Genomic DNA, 22,071 nt, shown 5'->3' with positions numbered 1-22,071 from the left:
CCGCGGTGTCAGATTTTAAAATGGCTTTTCAGCGAAAGCACATTTTGCAATATTCTGAGTACATAGCTCGGCCATCACGGCTAGCTATTTTGACACCCACCAAGTTTGGGGCTCACTAAACTCAGAATTACTATTAGAAAAATTGGATTACCTTTGCTGTTCTTCGTCAGAATGCACTCCCAGGACTTCTACTTCAACAACAACATGTTGTTTTGGTTCCAAATAATCCATAGTTATATTCAAATAGCTCCGTTTTGTTCGTGCGCTCAGGTCACTATCCGAAGGGTGACGCGCGAGCCCGTTTCGTGAAAAAAAATAATATATATATTCCATTACCGTACTTAGAAGCATGTCAAACGCTGTTTAAAATCAATTTTTATGCTATTTTTCTCGTAAAATAGCGATAATATTCCAACCGGGCAACGTTGTATTCATTCAAAGGCTGAAAGAAAATAATGGAGTAGTCTCGTGAACGCGCATCTCAGTCTCACTGTCCCCAGGCTGACCACTTACAAATTCGGCTGCTGTTCTTTGCCCAGAGACAGCAGACACCCCATTCCACTTTCTGGCGGCTTTAGAGAGCCAATGGAAGCCTTAGAAAATGTCACGTTACAGCACAGATGCTGTATTTTTGATAGAGATGCAACAGAAGGACAACAAATTGTCAGACACTGCACTTCCTGTATGGAATCTTCTCAGGTTTTGGCCTGCCATATTAGTTCTGTTATACTCACATATACCATTCAAACAGTTTTAGAAACTTTAGAGTGTTTTCTATCCAAATCTACTAATTATATGCATATTCTAGTTTCTGGGCAGGAGTAATAACCAGATTAAATCGGGTACGTTTTTTATCCGGCCGTGAAAATACTCCTTGCCTGGTCTGTGAGTTTTGGTGGGCGGCCCTCTCTTGGCAGGTTTGTTGTGGTGCCATATTCTTTCCATTTTTTAAATAATGGATTTAATGGTGCTCCGTGGGATGTTCAAAGTTTCAGATATTTTTTTATAACCCAACATTGATCTGTACTTCTCCACAACTTTGTCCCTGACCTGTTTGGAGAGCTCCTTGGTCTTCATAGTTCCGCTTGCTTGGTGGTGCCTCTTGCTTAGTGGTGTTGCAGACTCTGGGGCCTTTCAGAACAGGCGTTTCTCTGCTGAGATCATGTGACAGATCATGTGACACTTAGATTGCACATAGGTGGACTTTATTTAACTAATTATGTGACTTCTGAAGGTAATTGGTTGCACCAGATCTTATTTAAGGGCTTCATAGCAAAGGGGGTGAATACATATGCACGCACCATTTTTAAGAATTTTTTTTGTTGTCATTTTTTGAAACAAGTTATTTTTTTGAATTTCACTTCACTAATTTGGACTATTTTGTGTATGTCTATTTACATGAAATCCAAATAAAAATACATTTAAATTAGAGGTTGTAATGCAACAAAATAGGAAAAATGCCAAGGGAGTGAATACTTTTGCAAGGCACTGTAGTTCCCTGACACTACTACCCTCTTTCTCTCTCTCTCTCTCCTCCAGCCACCCAGCGGTCATCTGGTGGTTCAGTTGAGTCATCGGGCAGTGTTGAGCCCCAGGAGGGGGTGTGTGGGCTGGGCTGGGAGGAGCAGGGGGCTGGGGGGTCAGGCTCAGACCTCCAGGACCCCGGGACAGACCTACAGACCAGTCTCCACTCCCTGGCCGACGCTGAGAGGCTGTTTGACGAGCTCACTATGGAGAAACAACAGGTGAGACAGACTGTTACAAGGCTCTTGTTATTAATCTCGACCCTCACAATTAGAGGTCGACCGATTATGATTTTTCAACACCGATCACGATTATTGGAGGACCAAAAAAGCCGATACCGATTAATCTTCCTATTTATTTTGATTTTTATTATTTCTTCTTCTTCGTCTTCTTCTTCGTCTTCGTCTTCTTAATTTATTTGTAATAATGACAATTACAACAATACTGAATGAACACTTATTTTAACTTAATATAATACATCAATAAAATCAATTTAGCCTCAAATAAATAATGAAACATGTTCAATTTGATTTAAATAATGCAAAAACAAAGTGTTGGAGAAGAAAGTAAAAGTGCAATATGTGCCATGTAAGAAAGCTAACGTTCAAGTTCCTTGCTCAGAACATGAGAACATATGAAAGCTGGTGGTTCCTTTTAACATGAGTCTTCAATATTCCCAGGTAAGATGTTTTAGGTTGTAGTTATTATAGGAATTATAGGACTATTTCTCTCTATACGATTTGTATTTCATATACCTTTGACTATTGGATGTTCTTATAGGCACTTTAGTATTGCCAGTGTAACAGTATAGCTTCCGTCCCTCTCCTCGCTCCTACCTGGGCTTGAACTAGGAACACATCGACAACAGCCACCCTCGAAGCAGCGTTACCCATGTAGAGGAAGGGAAAAAACGACTCCAAGTCTCAGAGCGAGTGACGTTTGAAACGCTATTAGCGCGCACCCAGCTAACTAGCTAGCCATTTCACATGGGTTACACCAGCCTAATCTTGGGAGTTGATAGGCTTGAAGTCATAAACAGCGCAATGCATTGCGAAGGGCTGCTTTGAATGCTATTTTGAATGAATGCTTACGAGCCTGCTGCTGCCTACCATCGCTCAGTCAGACTGCTCGATCAAATCATAGACTTAATTATAACATAATAACACACAGAAACATGAGCCTTAGGTCATTAATATGGTCGAATCCGGAAACTATCATCTCGAAAACAAAACGTTATTCCTGTTACATTGCACAACCTTCAGTGTTATGTCATAATTACGTAAAAAATTGACAAATTACCCAAAGTGTTGCATATACCCTGACTGCGTGCAATGAACGCAAAATGACACAATTTCACCTGGTTAATATTGCCTGCTAACCTGGATTTCATTTAGCTAAATATGCAGGTTTAAAAAATATATACTTCTGTGTATTGATTTTAAGAAAGGCATTGATGTTTATGGTTAGGTACAGTCGTGCAACGATTGTGCTTTTTTCGCAAATGCGCTTTTCTTAAATCATCCCCCGTTTGGCGAAGTCGGCTGTCTTTGTTAGGAAGAAATAGTATTCACACAGTTCGCAACGAGCCAGGCGGCCCAAACTGCTGCATATAGTGACTCTGTTTGCAAGAGAAGTGACACATTTTCCCTAGTTAAAAGAAATTCATGTTAGCAGGCAATATTAACTAAATATGCAGGTTGGCTCAGTTGGTAGAGCATGGTGTTTGCAACGCCAGGGTTGTGGGTTCGATTCCCACGGGGGACCAGTATGGGGGGGGGGAAGTATGAAATGTATGCATTCACTACTGTAAGTCGCTCTGGATAAGAGCGTCTGCTAAATGACTAAAATGTAAAATGTAAAAATATATACTTGTGTATTGATTTTAAGAAAGGCATTGATGTTTATGGTTGGAGCAACGTGTACCTAAGCGATTATATGCAACGCAGGACAGGCTAGATAAACTAGTAATATCATCAACCATGTGTAGTTAACTAGTGATTATGATTGATTGTTTTTTATAAGATAAGTTTAATGCTAGCAAGCAACTTACCTTAGCTTCTTACTGCATTCGAGTAACCTCGTGGAGTGCAATGTAAAGCAGGTGGTTAGAGCGTTGGACTAGTTAACCGTAAGGTTGCAAGATTGAATCCCTGAGCTGACAAGGTAAAAATCTGTCTTTCTGCCCCTGAACAAGGCAGTTAATTCACCGTTCCTAGGCCGTCATTGAAAATGAGAATGTGCTCTTAACCGACTTACCTAGTTAAATAAAGGTCTAACAAAACAAAAAAATCTGCCAAATCGGCGTCCAAAAATACCGATTTCCGATTGTTATGAAAACTTGAAATCGGCCCTAATTAATCCGCCATTCCGATTAATCAGTCGACCTCTACTCACAATAGACTATGACCGGGACATGCCGCTCACTAGCGATGTACAATATCAACAAAACCAAGCACAAAATGCCTTTTACCCATAAACCCCTAGCCCTACCCAGAGACATCTGTAAAGATTGCATGACCATAAGCAATGTAATGGAATTGGTCTACCAGAGCACCCTGTGGGTGTAGCGAAATGATTGTGTTCCTAGCTCCAACAGTGCAATTATATCTAACAATTCACACAAATCTAAAAGTACAACTATGGAATTAAGAAATATATAATATTAGGACAATCAATGTCGGAGTCCAGAGTATAAATATAGTGCATTCGGAAAGTATTCAGACCCCTTGACGACTTCCACATTTTGTTATGTTACAGCCTTATTGTAAAATGTATTAAATAGTTTTTTCCCCTCATCGATATACACACAACACCTCATAAAGACAAAGCAACAACAGGTTTTTAGAAATGGTTGCGAGTTTATATAAATAAATAAAAAATGATTGCACATTTAAATAAGTATTCAGACCCTTTACTCAGTACTTTGTTGGAACACCTTTGGCAGCGATTAGAGCCTTCTTGGAATGAGTAGGTGTGTCCAAACTTTTGACTGGTACTGTGTGTGTGTGTGTGTGTGTGTGTGTGTGTGTGTGTGTGTGTGGATGGGATGTATCAAGAGTTTGTGGATAGAATATTTAGTATATCTGTAGGATAGAATAGTATATATACAGCAATAGTTGAATAGGATTGCTTTGCCTAGAATACGGTATGTACAAATTAAATGAGTAGGAGGCTGGCTAGTGATGGCTATTTAACAGTCTGATGGCCTTGAGATTGAAAAACAGCTTGGTCTCAGCTTTGATGCACCTGTACTGACCTCGCCTTTTGGATGATAGCAGGGTGAACAGGCCGTGGCTCGGGTGGTTGATGTCCTGGATGATATTTTGGTCTTTCCTGTGACATCGGGTGCTGTAGATATCCTGGAGGGCAGGCAGTGTACCCTTTGTGATGTGTTGTGCAGACCGCACACCCTCTGGAGAGCCCTGCGGTTGCGTGCGGTGCAGTTGCCGTACCACCAGGCGGTGATACAGGGTGCATCTGTAAAAGTTTGTGAGGGTCTTAGGGGCCAAGCCAAATTTATTCAGCCTCCTGTTGTGGGTGGACCATTTCAGATTGTCAGTGATGTGTACACCGAGGAACTTGAAGCTTTTCACCTTCTCCACTTCTCCACAAGCTCCCCGTTGATGTGGATGAGGGTATGCTCCCTCTGCTGTCTCCTGAAGTCCACGATCAGCTCCTGGGTTTTGTTGAGCTTGAGTGCAAGGTTATTTTCCTGGCACCACTCCGCCTGGGCCCTCACCTCCTCCCTGTAGGCTGTCTCGTCATTGTTGGTGATCAGGCCTACCACTGTTGTGACGTCTGCAAACTTGATGATTGAGTTGGAGGCATGCGTGCGTGGCGATGAGGTCATGGGTGAACAGGGAGTACAGGAGGGGGCTGAGCACGCACCCTTGTGGGGCCCCTGTGTTGAGAATCAGCATAGTGGAGGTGTTGTTTCCTACCTTCACCACCTGGGGGTGGCCCATCAGGAAGTCCAGGACCCTGTTGCACCTGGTGTTGAAGGCTGAGCTGTAGTCGATGATGTAGTTCTATTTTATTGATGGCATATATCTATCAATGACAGAGGCAGTCCTTTGACATCACACCTCACTAATCTCTATTGGATCTGTTCTACAGTATTACCTGGCTTTATGATTTTACAGCCACTACTCTCTCAATGATGTCTATTTATAGCTGGGTTCATATATCCCCCCTTCTTTCCTGTCCTACTCTGTCCTTTCCAGCCCTGTCCTGCCTCTCCTGCTCTGTTATGACTGAGGGGTGCTAATTCCTTTCTCCGGCCCTTTACCCTTCAGCAGCCTTAAGTATACTCCCGCCTCTGCCTAGGGCAACACACACCGCAGCACGGCCTGCCTGCTTGGTTCATCTGATTTAATCTGAGTGCTGTGAAATTGTTGGTTAGTTTATATATTTATTTATGTAATTAATTCATTTGGGTGTGTTTTGTGCAGATTGAGTCAGCGTTGAGCCGGATGCCTGGATCTGGTGGGAGGGTGAGCCTGCAGACCAGGTTAGATGAGGTAAGGTCACAGTCACACGCACCAAACCATGCAAGACCTCATTACATATTAGTGAGGCGTGATTGGGTCTAAATTAGGGCACTGCTGTGAAACATTTGGCCGATATCCGATATGCCCCCAAAAAAAAACGATACAGATATTTAAAAATTTTGCGGCCTTTTAAGCATTCTAGTACAGTTAAATAGTTGAAACACTGACAAAAAAGTTATTTTGTTGGCATTTTTCATATGTCCCCATTACCAGTAAAACATAATCAACCTATTTATTTTACTTACTTGCTGTGCTGTTTCGTTGTTCATTTGTTCAGTCTCAACCAGGATTTCATCATACATGTCAAGCAGTGAAGTTTCAGCTGTGTCTGTCCGTGGCCTCTTCTGTCGTGGGTCCTCTTCCTCGGTGCGCACTGTCACTGTGTCCGTTTCCATCTTGTTCAGCTGTGTCTGTAACATTTCACGTAAACCCTGTTTCTTGTCTGCATCGAAGTAGCGGTCCTTGTACCTAGCATCGAGCATGGTGGCGACACAGTAAAGAAGCTCAGAGAATGCCACCGACTAGCTTGTTGACAGCCTCTAGTAGAGTACTTTTCCAACTTAACTGCCGACACAGACCGTAGGGTTTTGTTGAGCAGGCGTTTCAATGCCATGACGGAGGGTATCACGTCTGCTGCAGACACAGTTGATGAGCTTATTTCTCCAATCAGTTGTTAGAATGGCGCTAGGAGTGTGTTCATGTTTCCTAGATGTTCTCAAATGCCATTGAAATGGCAGCAGCGGTATGAGAACCAGCACATTCTTGACCATGCAATACGGCTTTCCTCACTACGAAATCCTCGTCGACCCACCGTTCTGTCAGACTCAGCATGCTCATGGGGCTGACATCGCTGCTCCAAATGTCAGTCGTGAAGCTAATAGCAGTAGCTCATCAATGTGCGTTTCAACAATACTGTGTAACTCCGGTAGGGCAACATCTGAAAAATAGCGCCTACTTGGTAGTGTATACCGGGGCTCAAGGTGCTCGGCGAAAGCCAACATCATCCATGACAGAGAACGGTTGATTGTCAAGGGCAATGAATTCCATTATCTTGCCGTTAATGGATTTCGCCTTTTGAGTTGTCTCGCTGAAATTTTCCTACACTTTCAAATGACTGCTCGACTTGAACTTGTTTAGTTGTTGGAAGTGCGCGCTTAGTATTTTTCTGCTTTTGTTCTGTGTAGCGCTGTATTTTTCGTGGCGTAATCTACCTACAGTTGAAGTCGGAAGTTTACATACACTTAGGTTGGAGTCATTAAAACTCGTTTTTCAACCGCTCCACAAATGTCTTGTTAACAAACTATAGTTTTGGCAAGTTGGTTAGGACATCTACTTTGTGCATGACACAAGTAATTTTTCCAACAATTGTTTACAGACACTAAGTTGACTGTGCCTTTAAACAGCTTGGAAAATTCCAGAAAATGATGTCATGGCTTTAGAAGCTTCTGATAGGCTAATTGACATAATTTGAGTCAATTGGAGGTGTACCTGTGGATGTATTTCAAGGCCTACCTTCAAACTCAGTGCCTCTTTGCTTGACATCATGGGAAAATCAGAAGAAATCAGCCAAGACCTCCGAAAAAAAATTGTAGACCTCCACAAGTCTGGTTCATCCTTGGGAGCAATTTCCAAATGCCTGAAGGTACCACGTTCATCTGTACAAACAATAGTACGCAAGTATAGACACCGTGGGACCAGGCAGCCGTCATACAGCTCAGGAAGGAGACGTGTTCTGTCTCCTAGAGATTAACGTACTTTGGTGCGAAAAGTGCATATCAATCCCGGAACAACAGCAAAGGACCTTGTGAAGATGCTGGAGGAAACCGGTACAAAATGATCTATATCCACAGTAAAACGAGTCCTATATCGACATAACCTGAAAAGCAGCTCAGCATGGAAGAAGCCACTGCTCCAAAACCGCCATAAAAAAAGCCAGACTACAGTTTGCAACGGCACATGGGGACAAAGATCGTACTTTTTGGAGTAATGTCCTCTGGTCTGATAAAACAAAAATAGAACTGAGTTTAAATGTATTTGGCTAAGGTGTATGTAAACTTCTGACTTCAACTGTATGTTATATAGGTACGCACGTCAGCTTTGACATCGGTTTTGCACATCGGCGTTAAACTAGACATCAAGCCGATGCCGATGTTGGCATTTTTGGCTAATATCGGCCGATTCCGGTATGCTTACTGGTAGATTGTGCATCCCTAGACTAAATAATCATTTTGTTGTCATGAACGTGTTTGTTTGATGAAATGGACTCGTGTGAGGTAATTAAATAGTATAGATGGGATATTACTTTAAAACAAAGATCTTTGTGTACAGTATGTGTGAATGTTTATGCTATTCCAGCTAAATTACTGTTCCCCTACTCCCCAGGTGGCCTTAGAGAAACGTCTAGAGAGCGTAAACCGTCACCTGGGTTCCATCCGCATGACCCTGAAGAGGTTCCACGTTCTACGCTCCTCTGCCAACATATAGCAATGTTTTTATTAGATGACGTCATAGGTAGGGTCTAGGGCTTTTCCTGGTCAGAATGCATGGTCAGGAAAAACTCCTGTTCCTAGTTATAGATGAATAAATATCACCGTTTTCTGTGATGTAGTTGGATAAAGAACCCTGATTGTTCTCTCTTAACTCGCAGGTTGGCATTTATTGAGATGACTCATGTACTCGAGCAGCTCTGCAGTGGTCACACCTAGCTGGCACAGCCACAATGTCATAAAATATGATTTAAAACCTTAACCATACTGCTAACCCTAATGCCTAATGTTAAAGGGACATTTCAACATTTTTCAACTTCGTATTCATCATCTGCACTACCCCAACATCAACATATGTGAAATGTATGCGTTTCAATGTTTTGTAGTAAAAAAATATAGAGGAAGAAAAGTGTTTCCGATGACATCGGTGTGCATCGTGGGATTTTAACCAATTGTGAGTAGGCTTTGCCTACCAATTGTCTACTAATTGGTTGATGATGTCATTGGAAACACGTTTCTTCCTCTAGCTTTTTTAATACAAAACATAGAAATGTGCCATTTTCACATATGTTGATGTTGGGGTGGTGCTGGAGATGATGATTATGAAATAGAATTTTTTTTAAATGTTCTTTTTAAATTAAGACCAAAAAGCTAATTTTTGTTTTTATACAGCCAATTTTGACTTTGCAGCTGGCCCATCTAGCGGAAACCGTTCAGTTCTGCCTCCGGGGCAAAACTCATGACAATAAAGGTCAACCTGCTCTTAACTCTGTATCACAGATCACTTGTACATGACCCACAGTCTTTTTTACACATATAACTCTGGGATATTTTTCTATATGTTTGGAAGAGCTCACAATTTTGCGGAGTATATTTTTAGAAATGCACAGATTTGTAAAGTCGTTTACTTTTTTAGACGTTATAAAAAGAGATAATATATGCTTTACTTGCTATATTCAGGTAAATTATGTCAAATTATTTGTTTTGTTTTTTTGTTTTGTTTTTCAACTTTTATTAGATTTTTTATCAGCCATCTATGAATCAATATAAATATGAATGGCAGAACATCCTAATATCCAGCAGAGTCATTTACCCATCTGGAATGTACCACTGCCATCTCAGTCTAGGTCTACATTTTTATGCATCGTTTTGATATGTTTTTATTCCTCGTACACTGCATAAAATTGTATTTATTACATTTAATTGTTGTGTTCATTACAATGTTTATTCCTGGTGCATTAAAAATATAATAATCTTGATAGCCTACAACGTTCAATAAAAATAAAAAAAAGTTTGCCCGAGCCATTGTTTTTCCCAGTTCCATCATTACTTGAAAATCTTTTACAAAAACCTTGTATTTTAGCAAATTTGAAGTTGCTTGCCTTTTTCCATTTTTATATATTTTATCTCCTTTGAACATTATTTTGTGTTAATTCTGTTGTGAAGGGAAGGATTCCATCAGTACCTAACCCCCCTCTCTTCCAGGTATACTATGGACCTCCTGCAAAAATTGAAACCAGCACACATTTGAAATATTACACACAAGTACACTGCTCCACAAATGGACATTGCTTGAAGCAATGTCTTATTGTAATGCATGGTATTTATACAGTATTTGCACTGTTTCAGTTTTTTTGGCCATGTAGTGTTTTTTTGCAGTTGGCAATGAATGACTTGACATGAACTTCACTGGAACTAAAATGTACTGTTGTTCTTTCAATAAATAATGCTTACATTATTACAACACCTGGGTCTCTGTGGGTTATCAAGACTATATACAGTGCATTCAGAAAGTATTCAGACCCCTTGACTTTTTCCACATTTTGTTACATTGCAGCCTTATTCTAAAATGGATTAAATACTTTTCTTCTCCCCTAATCAATCTACACACATTAACCCATAATGACAAAATAAAAACAGGTTCGTAGCTCTCTGGAGCAGGTTTTCATCAAGGATCTCTGTACTTTGCTCCGATCATCTTTCCCTCGATCCTGACTAGTCTCCCAGTCCCTGCTGCTGTAAAACATCCCCATAGCATGATGCTGCCACCATGCTTCACCGTAGGGATGGTGCCAGGTTTCCTCCAGACGTGTGTGAGGGAAAGATAATGTATTTACCTAATTTATTTGATATTAATGGTTAACAATTCATATTTAACTACCAGTAAGACATTTCTGTCCTACTAATGTCTGTGTTTTTATGGTCTCCGCTATAGATCCCTGCAGCTAATCTTGGCGTATTGGCACCAGAGATGGCTTGAGCTGACAAATGAGTTAGACTGCATTACATAGACAATAATGTGTTTTACTAGGGATAGCTTAGGAGTAGAACAATCCCTCATTGTCTCAAAATCATCTTTGCATCTGGAAACTAAACCAGGATGGGGTTATGACAACCCTATGCAGATACAGTGGCAGTTCTAGACCATTTCAACTGGGGGGGGGGGGGGCCAAGCTGGGGCCAGTTGTACTGTTAGAGGGGCCAGTTACATTAGACGTTATTGTCATATCGTTTTCTTCACTGCATTGCAGGCATTAGCAGGCAAAAGACCATGTTCCGCGTTGCCACTGTCTAATAACGGATGTAAAAAAAGAACGATCGCAAAGACTTTATGTAAAAATTATTTCATACTCCACATTTAGGGGGGCCACAAGGGGGTCCAAAATTGTTGTCACAGGGGCACTGCCCCCCCCCCCCAACCCCCCCCCCCCCCCCGAACCACTAGTGTGCAGTTAACGACCGGATTAACCTAGAGTGGCTTTTGATGCCCCAATTTTTAGTGTCAGCTATATATAGTACTTTGTATTTGTGTAAAGATTGGGTTACTCGGTCCAACACCCAAGGGTGTGGGGTCGACCAGCCTCATTATTGCAATAATTAATCGATATTGAATAAAGATGATTGTTTGAAGAAATGACAGTCTCTCACTTGATTAGAATATTCCACGACACGAGACGCTTGGCATTCAGGCCAAAGAGTTCAATCTTGGTTTCATCAGACCAGAGACTCTTGTCTGGGCCACCTTCGGCACTATTACTTATGGCTAGGATGGGGGATTGCGCTCAGGCCAATTCCGGTGTGAGTTATCTGGCCCAAATGTATTACTTGAGGCTCTGGCCGATTGTGGCTACACTCTGGCAGATGATTGAACGGGCTGCTTTATATAATTAACATTATTTTTACATATTTTCTCATTGTTTCTGTGATCAAAAAATACAATTAACATTTAAATTACATTCTTTAAGAGTCCTGTTTAAGTAGTATTTTAATTTTAGTATTTTGATACTTTGTGCAAGGCAATTGATAAGCATTAAAAACTGAATAGAGCCTCCCGAGTGGCGCAGCGGTCTAAGGAAGGATTTCATCAGTACCTAACCTCCAGATGCTGGTTCGAGACCCAGGCTGGCCACGACCGGGAGACCCATGAGGCGACGCACATGGGTTAGTGGAGGGAGAGACCCATGGGCGTTGTCCGAGTTAGTGGAGGGTTTGGCCCGGCCGGGATGTACTTGTCCCATCGCAACTCCTGTGGCAGGCCAGGCGCATGCAAGCTGACACGGTCACCAGGTGTACGGTGTTTCCTCCGACACAAATATTTTTTTTGTGGATGGGTATAATTTGTATGTGTAATAGTAATATTTAAAATGACTAAAGCTGGTAATTTTGTATACATTTATAAAAATTTGCACCGAGCCGCTTCTGGGGGGGATTCTGGTAAAAGTCCGGCAAAGTCGGTGGAATTCCGGTAGACGGAAACGGCCCGATGTACTTGGGCTGATTCTGGGCAGTCATTCATTTTGATTCCGGGTCGAGTCTGACACCCGATTCCAGGCCGATTCAATCAGTTCCAGCTCCCCGGAAGAGGGCTGCTTCTGGGCCGATTCCTCATTGCTAGCTGGGTGGCCACTGCCATAAAGGCCTGACTGATGGAGTGCTGCAGAGATGGTTGTCCTTCTGGAAGGTTCTCCCATCTCCGCAGAGGAACTCTGGAGCTCTGTCAGAGTGACCATCGGGTTCTTGGTCACCTCCCTGACCAAGGCCCTTCTCCCCCGATTGCTCAGTTTGGCTGGGCGGCCAGCTCTAGGAAGAGTCTTGGTGGTTCCAAACTTCTTCCCTTGAAGAATGATGAAGGCCACTGTGTTCTTGGGGACCTTCAATGCTGCAGATATTTTTTGGTACCCTTCCCTAGATCTGTGCCTCGACACAATCCTGTCTCGGGAACTCTACGAGCAATTCCTGCGACCTCATGGCTTGGTATTTTCTCTGACATGCACTGTCAACTGTGGGACCTTATATAGACAGGTGTGTGCCTTTCCAAATGATGTCCAATCAATTGAATTTACCACAGATGGACTCCAATCAAGTTGTAGAAACATCTCAAGGATGATCAATGGAGGCTGTTATAGCAGAAAAGGGGCACCAACTCCATATTAATGCCCATAATTTTGTAATGAGATGTTCGACGAGCAAGTGTCCACATACTTTTGGTCATGTAGTGTATAATGTTATCAATTTTAGAATACGGCTGTAATGTAACAAAATGTGGAAAAGGGGAAGGGGTCTGAATACTTTCCAAATGCACTGTATATGCATATCTACCTCAATTACCTCGTACCCCTGCACATCGACTAGGTACTGGTACCCCGTGTATATAGCCAAATTATCGTTACTCATTTTGTATGTATTCCTAGTCTTAGTCTTTAATTTTTATATTATTTATAATTTTTTCTCTCTCTGCATTGTTGGGAAGGGCCGTAAGTAGTTAGTCTAGATGACTGATAGGTGGTGCTGTGTTGTAGCCACCAAGCCTCCCTCACAGGTGGAAGCTATATAAATGTTTTTTTATTAGTGTCTACATTCCTTTCTGCTACGTTTACTCTATTACAGACACCTTTATGCATACTTTTCAATTATATTATGTGAGCTAAACATACAAATATAAAAATATTAAAAACATTTCCCCTAAAGTATAGTTTTTTTTAGAAATTATTAATGTTGCTGTCCCCACTACAACAACAACAATTGTTGCAATTTTGTCCTTGAAACATTTCATTGAAATACTGTAGAATTCCATTAATTCCTATGGCGGACTGATCCTACTGGGGAGTGCCAATATGTCCTACCGGTGGCCTTAAAGCCTCTCAATTACCAATACATAGGAAGAGGAAGATAGAGGCCTAACTCAACGGAAAATCTGTCTCCCTCCAGCAGGTGTTTATTTTTTGGCGCCCACCAAGCAAGGAGTTTTTGTATGGAGGTCAATGAGTCTAATTTGGTCAAAAAAAATAAAAAATGATTGGCTTATTTAGAAGTTTCGTAATGTTTAAGTTGTTAAGAGTGTACTGATATAAGTAGGAAAAGTGACATCCCGGCAACTTTGATAAAAACACTTTATACCGGAGTTTTCTCGAAATGGCTATGCATAGCCTATTCATAGCATGAGGCTAGTAGCATAGCATCGCACCCTATTGAACACAGGCGCCTGACGTCAACAACCTTCCATCTAATTTTTAAATAATGAGATGCATCCACCAAAGAAAGGATAGGGGGGAGCTAGACATCCCACTGTGTCGCTTTGTGGACAACGACTCCCATTGTTAGGGCGGAGAGACATGTATTTTGTCAGTATATCCATCATCTTTGATTATACACATAATTGCACACTGTACGTAGTAGAGGCACAGTCCAGGTCTGCGATTACAGTATATAGCCACTGTGGGGCGCTTTCTGTCTAGCCTACTACAGGACAGATATGAAGTCAGTGGCATATGATGTGGATGGGCAAGGAACATGACCTGTAGCCTACGACCACAACTGGTCATTTGTTACGTACATTTCCAGAAGGAGAATGTTTCGAGTCCGATGTGTTAGCTGTCATTGAAAAGCAGAGAGAGACAGAATGAACATTCGCTGTCAGCTTTATTCTCAAAGGGGAAACAGCAGGTGCACATCCAAATAAGTGGAATGTCATGAAAGCATCGCGATGTCCGTTGAAGAATGTAGTTTGGTAATCTGTCTTTAATCGCGGCATTAAGACTAGAATGGCCGGACAAATAGGCAATGTCAACCCGAACATGATGCAGATAGGTCTTGGGGATAGATAATTGTGTTCCTCTTTTCGGTGCGAGTCGTGATCAGGCAAGACAGTGAACCGACAGGACACTCGATGAATTGACAGCACTGCCCGCTATTGGAGGAAAAGACATGGATAGATGCAGAATTATTTGCACATTTGCTGGGGTAGCCTTTCATTTGATGTAGGTGTCATTGGTTATAGTAAAGCCATTTCTTAGCCAATAGGCCGTGTTGCGTGTATTTTGACAAATTCCAGGAAATCCAACAGCGGGTTGGGAGAATTGCAGTAACGAATTTTTATCATATTGCAGGTGAGTGTTCTTATAATCTTGATTTGGTGTTTGGTTGCGTACAGCCGCTCGATCAGTAAGGCATAGCATGGTGAGGATGAAAAATGGCCAGGTAGCGACAGATGTTGCTAGGAAACCGGTTTACATTTTACCTTCACTGGCTGGGTGCTGACATTTGACTTGAAACAATAGCAAAAAGTGTAGGAGGCGCGTCCATTAGGCTACTTAAAAGTACATTGAATTGAATACTCAAATTATATAATTGCTCCTGTCTACAGAATTCATTAAATTACTACACCAGAGAGCATGATTTTAAACTTTGAAATAATAATTCGATATTAAACTGATTATGGCAGTAGGCCGGTTATGACATTAGTCATGTAAGCACTTCACTCTGTTTATCATAATCTTCACTCTGTAAGGTCATAATCGAAGTAAGCGTACGACGATTTTCTGAGCAATCTTTCCCCTTAATCAGAGTTATAGGGTCATGGCTAGCAGGGATCCAGCTTTTGTCAGAATTGACATTTCGTAGCAGGTTTAGGATAATTTACACAGCAGGTTAGGAGACTTAGGTTAAAGTTAAGTTTTAATGTCATATGCACAAGTAGGCCTACATTGAAATGTGTTTCTTGCAAGCTCTAAACCTAACAATGCAGTAATCAATATCAATGTAGTACTAAAAATAACATAAGGTAGAACAATAACAAACAATAAATAAGAACATGAGAAGTAAGTAAGCATACTATATACAGGGTCAGTTTCAATACCATATTTACAATGTGCAAGGGATACACAGCCATGCAATCTCCATAGACAAGCATTGGCAGTATAATGGCCTTACTGAAGAGCTCAGTGACTTTCAACGTGGCACCGTCATAGGATGCCACCTTTTCAACAAGTCAGTTTGTCAAATGTCTGCCCTGCTAGAGCTGCCCATGTCAACTGTTATTGTGAAGTGGAAACGTCTAGAAGCAACAACAGCTCAACTGCGAAGTGGAGGCCACACAAACTCACAGAACGGGACCGCCGAGTGCTGAAGCGCGTAGCGTTCGTCTGTCCACTCACAACCGAGTTCCAAACTGCCTCTGGAAGCAACGTCAGCATAATAACTGTTCGTCGGGAGCTTCATGAAATGGGTTTCCATGGTCGAGTAGCCGCAGACAAACCTAAGATCACCATGCGCAATGCCAAGCGTCGGCTGGACTGGTGTAAAGCTTGCCGCCATTGGACTCTGGAGTGATGAATCACACTTCACCATCTGGAAGTCTGATGGACGAATCTGGGTTTGGCAGATGCCAGGAGAACGCTACCTCCCCCAATACATAGTGCCAACTGTAAAGGTTGGTGGAGGAGGAATAATAGTCTGGGGCTGTTTTTCATGGTTCAGGCTAGGCCCCTTAGTTCCAGTGAAGGGAAATCTTAACGCTATGGCATACAATGACATTCTAGACGATTTTGTGCTTCCAACGTTTTGGGGGGAAGGCCCTTTCCTATTTCAGCATGACAATACCCCCGTGCACAAAGCGAACATACAGAAATGGTTTGTCGAGATCGGTGTGGAAGAACTTGACTGGCCTAAACAGAGCCCTGACCTCAACCCCATCAAACACCTTTGGGATGAATTGGAACACTGACTGCGAGCCAGGCCTAATCGCCCAACATCAGTGGCCGACCTCACTAATGCTCTTGTGGCTGAATGGAAGCAAGTCCCCGCAGCAATGTTCCAACATCTAGTGGAAAGCCTACCCAGAAGAGTGGAGGCTGTTACAGCAGCAAAGGGGGGGACCAACCCCATATTAATGCCCATCATTTTGGAATGAGATGTTTGACGAGCAAGTGTCCACATACTTTTGGTAATGTAGTGTATGTGAGTGTGTGTGCATATGTGTAGCGTCAGTATAAATGTGTGTATATGTTGTGTGTGTGAGTAAATTAAGTGTATTGGAGTGTCTGTGTGTGTGAGTGTGTAGAGTCCTGTGATTGTGCATAGAGACTGCAAAAATAAAATACAAGGGTCGACTCGGATAGTCCGTGTAGCCATTTTGTTAGCTATTTAGCAGTCATGGTTTGGGGATAGAAGCTGTTCAGGAGCCTGTTGGTGTCAGACTTGATGCACCGGTACCACTTGCCGTGCGGAAACAGAGAACATTCTATGGCTGGGTGGCTGGAGTCTTTAACGGGTTTAGGTGTCTTCCTTCCACACTGCCTGATAGGAACAGGGTTAGAGTTAGCTATAATGAAGAAAAAAATATATGAACACTGAATGTACAAAACATTAGGAGCACCTGCTCTTTCCATGACAAAGACTGACCACGTGAAAGCTATGATCCCTTATTAATGTCACCTGTTAAATCCACTTCAATCAGTGTAGATGAAGGGGAGGAGACAGGTTAAAGAAGGATTTTTAAGCCTTGAGACAGTTGAGACATGGATTGTGTATGCCATTCAGAGGGGGAATGAGCAAGACAAAAGATTTAAGTGCCTTTTTGGTAGTAAGGTAGTAGGTGCCAGGCGCACCGGTTTGAGTGTGTCAAGAACTGCAACGCTGCTGGGTTTTTCACGCTCACAGTTTCCCGTGTCTGTCAAGAATGGTCTACCATCCAAAGGACATCCAGCCAACTTGACACAACTTTGTAAAGCATTGGAGTCTCAAAGGGCCAGCATCCCTGTGGAACGCTTTCGACACCTAGAGTCCATGCCCTGACGAATTGAGGCTGTTCTGGGGGCAAAAGGGGATGTAAGTCAATATTAGGAAGGTGTTCCTAATGTTTTGTACACTCAGTGTATATCAACAGAGATGGGTGGTATTTCTCTCACATGTATTTGAAATACAGTGAACTCCAAAAGTGTTGGGACAGTGACACATTTTTTGTTGTTTTGGCTCTGTACTCCAACACTGGATGTAAAATTATACAATAACTATGAGGTTAAAGTGCAGAATGTCAGCTTTAATTTGATGGTGTTTTCACCCATGTCGGGTTTACATGCTTTGCAAGAAGAACAATTTCCCTAATAATCTTTTTTACATGGACGCATATCAAATCAATTTACGTGATGGGACTCTGATAAATGCAGAAAATCGCCAATCAAAATAAATCCTCTACCATGTTAGTTTTGTGAAGCATATTTGATTCTGAGTTCGGACATATACAGTTTGTATGTGAAAACTAAAAATGGGAGCCACTGCGGCCCCTGATGATGAGTTCAGATTTTTGCCCGTCCCTGGCCTAGCTGATTGTTGAGGGGAGGAATGTCAGTGAAACATCTAAAATAGTCCTGGGCCTATCGCAATATTCCAAAATACAATCGCGGGAACAACACAAAGGAGAAAAGACAAAGAAAAAACTCTAATCTGTCTTTAGTTATCAAAACTCTCAACTCAACAGTAGGCTAGTCCTATAGCCTATCTTATTGGCACTAGCGGAGATTATCGCCCATATCCCTGTCTTTATCATTGGGTAAGTCAGTGACAGTGTCCTGAGAGAGCCCGCTTCCCGCAACTATCCAGACTAACTTGCTGCAGCCTGGTAGAATCGACGACCCTGTGAGGGCCCTAGGGGACCCCATCCCAAAAACGGTGACCACGCCGTTTGGGGTGGAAGAGCTGCCAGCCACTTGTGCACGCTCTCTGTTTAACAGTTGTTGCATTTTTCTTGGAGAAGTGGTATGACTTACACCTTGATCTCACCGACAGTATTAATGCGCAAAATGTCACGCAGTGTCATCTGGATATGGGCGCAACAAAAGTTCAGCATTCACCTTCTGCTACCATTTCTGTCAAGTCATCAGTTTTCTGTCAAGTCATCAGCATTCAGTTTGACGCATACTTTCGATAAATCCAACATATGCACCACACAGAACGCACTGCAACTGCCTCTGCAACGCAGTGCTGGAAGGCAAACGCAGCGCTCCATTTGAAGTGAATGGACTTCTGGTGTACCAAAATGCAATGACGCTGTCGCTGTGATCAAGGCGTAAGCTGATTGTTCCTTCCTACTCTGTTTTCAATGGTCCAATGCTCTTTGCATTATTTTTTGGGGGGACAGAGAGAAGGTTAATCGTTGTTAAGGTCCTTTAGCCGTTTTTCTCGGGCTGCCAAGGCCCAGATAGTGATATAGTTTATCTTTCACTGTTATGTCATCTCTAAAGGGGGGGGGAGTCTCCTTCTCAGTGCGTACTCCCTTAGTTTCGGGAACTCAGAGGGTTGCTGATGTTGGGACCACCCTGGCTTTGAAGAGCATGTTTTGCATAATGCGAGTTGGCCGTATCCCCACATCTGAGATATTGAAAGCAAATAATTGAAAGAGAATTTGCATAAACTTGGCTCTCTGATATTATGAGTGATATATCTGGTTCCCCTGCTCGCAAGAGCGTGAGGAATATATATCTGGTTCCCCTGCTCGCAAGAGCGTGAGGAAGTGAACCATGCTTGAGAATAACCAGAGGGCGGGAGAGTGGCTCATTTTAAGGAAGGTGAGGGTCTCCCCTAATTTGCCACTCTACCTGTCTGTCTCCGACAGACGCTTTTGATGGCTAATTCCGAGAGTAGGCGATCCTTAGCGAATCCCCCGCATATGATATATCTGACTCATAATATCAGAGAACAGAGGTTAGGCAATTAACCTTAAGATTTCCATTGGCGAAGCAGTTTCTACATATCTTCATACTAAAGCAACTTTGATAACACTCACGGTCAGCTATAACAAGGTATTCTGTTAGAGGCTAACTGTATGTGCATGCCTGTGCAGTAATAGTTTTCTTAGCAGGGCAGCTTAATTGCTTTATCCTCAGTCTCTGTAGAATAAACAGTGCATTTCTCCAAAAAAGGCATGACAATGTATTATTTCTCTTTTGGTGTGGTCACTGCTTTCAATGAGGAACTGAATGTACACCATAGAGATAGTTAGAGGATGCAACATTGTATCTGTCCCATTATGGTGTTTGCTTGGGCAGCGCCCAATTACTTCTATGAGTTGGTAAACAAACTGAAAGGGTGCATACTGCCACCTGGAGTGTGTTGTTTGAACGGGTATAAAGCCAAGGTTGATGATTTACTGCCACCTGCAGTTATGGAAGGTTTGCTCAAGAGTATAATTCATTAACTGATCCCTCCTGATGACCTAGATGGAATTATGTGATCCTTCCTTAACTCATAGGAAGTCCCATCCAGTTGACTACTTCAAAATGTTGAAAATCATCAACGGCGCTGCCCATTCTGAAGCAGGCTTTTGGGCACTAAAGTCCTCTATCTATCTCTATGATATACACACATCACAGCAGGACCAGATACAGAAAAAGAACACTTTGGAATAGTGTTCTTTTTCTGTCTCTCACCATATGACCAAAGACATCACTACATCACTGAGGGACACACTGAGCTTTTTCTGCAGAGACAGTTGCATTGACAAGCAAGACTCAGCCCGTACTCTTCACAGACCGGTGCAGCATAACCAATCAGAGCTGCAGTAGGCCTATATGCAAGTAGAACATTGCCATATATGGATCTAAGCTGTTTACTTTCAACTGGACTGTGCTTACAGCAGTGGTCATGAGTAGATGTGATTGTTTTGAGATCAAAGAAAGAGCTGCATGTAGCCACTTGTGCACATTTTGTTCATATCCTTTGTTAGTTGGTGAGTTATTCGCCCAGTTATAGATCATTTGTAGTCAGCAATGGGGGAGTGATTGCTTCCTACAAGAGCACAAAACGTGTACATTTCTAGACATCTTTGAAAAGCTAGTCAGGTAAAGAGTATATATTTTTTTTGTCTTAAAGGGGCAGTGTTGTATTTTGAAACATGCTTGAATAAGTTAAGTAGCCAATAGGCAGAGAGGGTAGTATAATTTGTCTGACTATCTGTAATAATGGTATGGGAATAATAATGCATTTTATTTTGTAAAGTTTCTTGCATCAAACGACACAAACATGTTTAGTCACCTTGTCTGAAGGAAATGTGGATAAACAGGTTAATTAATGCATGTTTATTTTCAAAAGTCTGATGGAATGTAGGCCTACATTATGATCAAATGGCCACAGTAGCCTACTTGGCCACTGTTAAAACTGTAACTTAAAGTGGGTACAGCCTCAGTGTTCACAGTGAACATCGATGGAAGTTGCACAGAATTTGCGCTCAGCAGACCTGAAATTTACTCAGTGCCCCCAAACATTTGAGGGAACATTGATCAGGGGCCTGGTTCCTCTGGGAGTTTAATGGGGCACTCCGCAGTTGAGTCAATAATAGTCAATGCGCCCCCCCCCCCCCCCCCCCCCCCCCCTGTAAAGATGGGGCAGGAGAAATCTAACCACTCTCAAAATCACAGACAGAGCTATGGGTACAAGGGCTGACCATCCATGATATCAAAATGATAGGCATTTGTAAGTTATATTCTTCAAGAATCAGTGGGTACACATCATGAATCTATCAATCGAAAAATGAATGTAGCAACTGCAGATTTCCCCTTTAAGGTAATTACTCTATAGACAGTGGGGAGCAGCCGTCCCATAGGAGAACACTGCCTGTTTCAGCCCTGAGGGGTGTGTGTTAATTTGTATCTTGGGCTCAAGGGAACCTGGCGCCTCGCCGCTCCAGTCCCCTCTACACCCCGCTTCACCTAACACACCTAATTACAATTAACCCAGGCCTATTTCAATACATAGAAATGACTTCCTGCTCTATGAAATGGCCCTTATTCCTTCCTCTCTCAGACAGAATGACTGGCATTATGTATGAGGAGTCTGGATGAACAGGGAGCTCTGCTGTGTGTGATAATCAAGGCAGAATAATTAGGTTTGTATTATGAATACTGTTAGGAAGCAGCCAGCGCAGAAACAATGAGTCATACTATTGATTGCCGCCTTTCTTCTCCCCCTCCCTCTTGCCATCCCCTCTTTCGATAAGGCTGTGGACTCCATCAGCAGCAGCAGCAGGAGCTCCACTGCTGCAACAAGACCAGAGGGAGAGAGAGAGAAGCTGTCACAGGATGCCATGTCATCCCCACCAAGAGGCTATTTATAGCAGGGTAAACACAGGGATTCCAGACCATTGAACATGGCTTCCCAGCCAATGAATGACTATTCCATTCAGCTTGTCTGGTTCTAAGTCACACTCATTAGTTTGTGTTATTACAGAGCTGTGGCAGCCG

General features: G+C 42.4%; 2 protein-coding genes across 6 annotated transcripts in view; both read left to right on the top strand.

Annotated features, from left to right (window-relative positions):
* Positions 1-10,304, top strand: part of mphosph9 (M-phase phosphoprotein 9) — a 35,861-nt gene extending 25,557 nt beyond the window's left edge. For both annotated transcript variants that reach the window (XM_014127364.3, XM_014127356.3), the window contains exons 21-23: positions 1,540-1,745; positions 5,976-6,044; positions 8,457-10,304. In XM_014127364.3, the coding sequence (XP_013982839.3) occupies positions 1,540-1,745; positions 5,976-6,044; positions 8,457-8,558 (377 nt within the window). In that variant the 3' untranslated portion in view covers positions 8,559-10,304. The remainder of the gene's footprint in view (positions 1-1,539; positions 1,746-5,975; positions 6,045-8,456) is intronic.
* Positions 10,305-14,396: 4,092 nt separating this feature from the next.
* Positions 14,397-22,071, top strand: part of LOC106562412 (membrane-associated phosphatidylinositol transfer protein 2) — a 65,374-nt gene continuing 57,699 nt past the window's right edge. For all 4 annotated transcript variants that reach the window (XM_045688835.2, XM_045688829.2, XM_045688836.2 and 1 more), the window contains exons 1-2: positions 14,397-14,946; positions 21,828-21,948. The gene's annotated coding sequence lies outside the window, so the exon portion shown is untranslated. The remainder of the gene's footprint in view (positions 14,947-21,827; positions 21,949-22,071) is intronic.

This window comes from Salmo salar, chromosome 01 (genome assembly GCF_965601325.2).
Source record: "Salmo salar chromosome 01, fSalSal1, whole genome shotgun sequence".
Classification (NCBI taxonomy): domain Eukaryota; kingdom Metazoa; phylum Chordata; class Actinopteri; order Salmoniformes; family Salmonidae; genus Salmo; species Salmo salar.
Note: the sequence above shows the minus strand (reverse complement) of the source record. Positions and strands in the feature narration are given on the sequence as shown.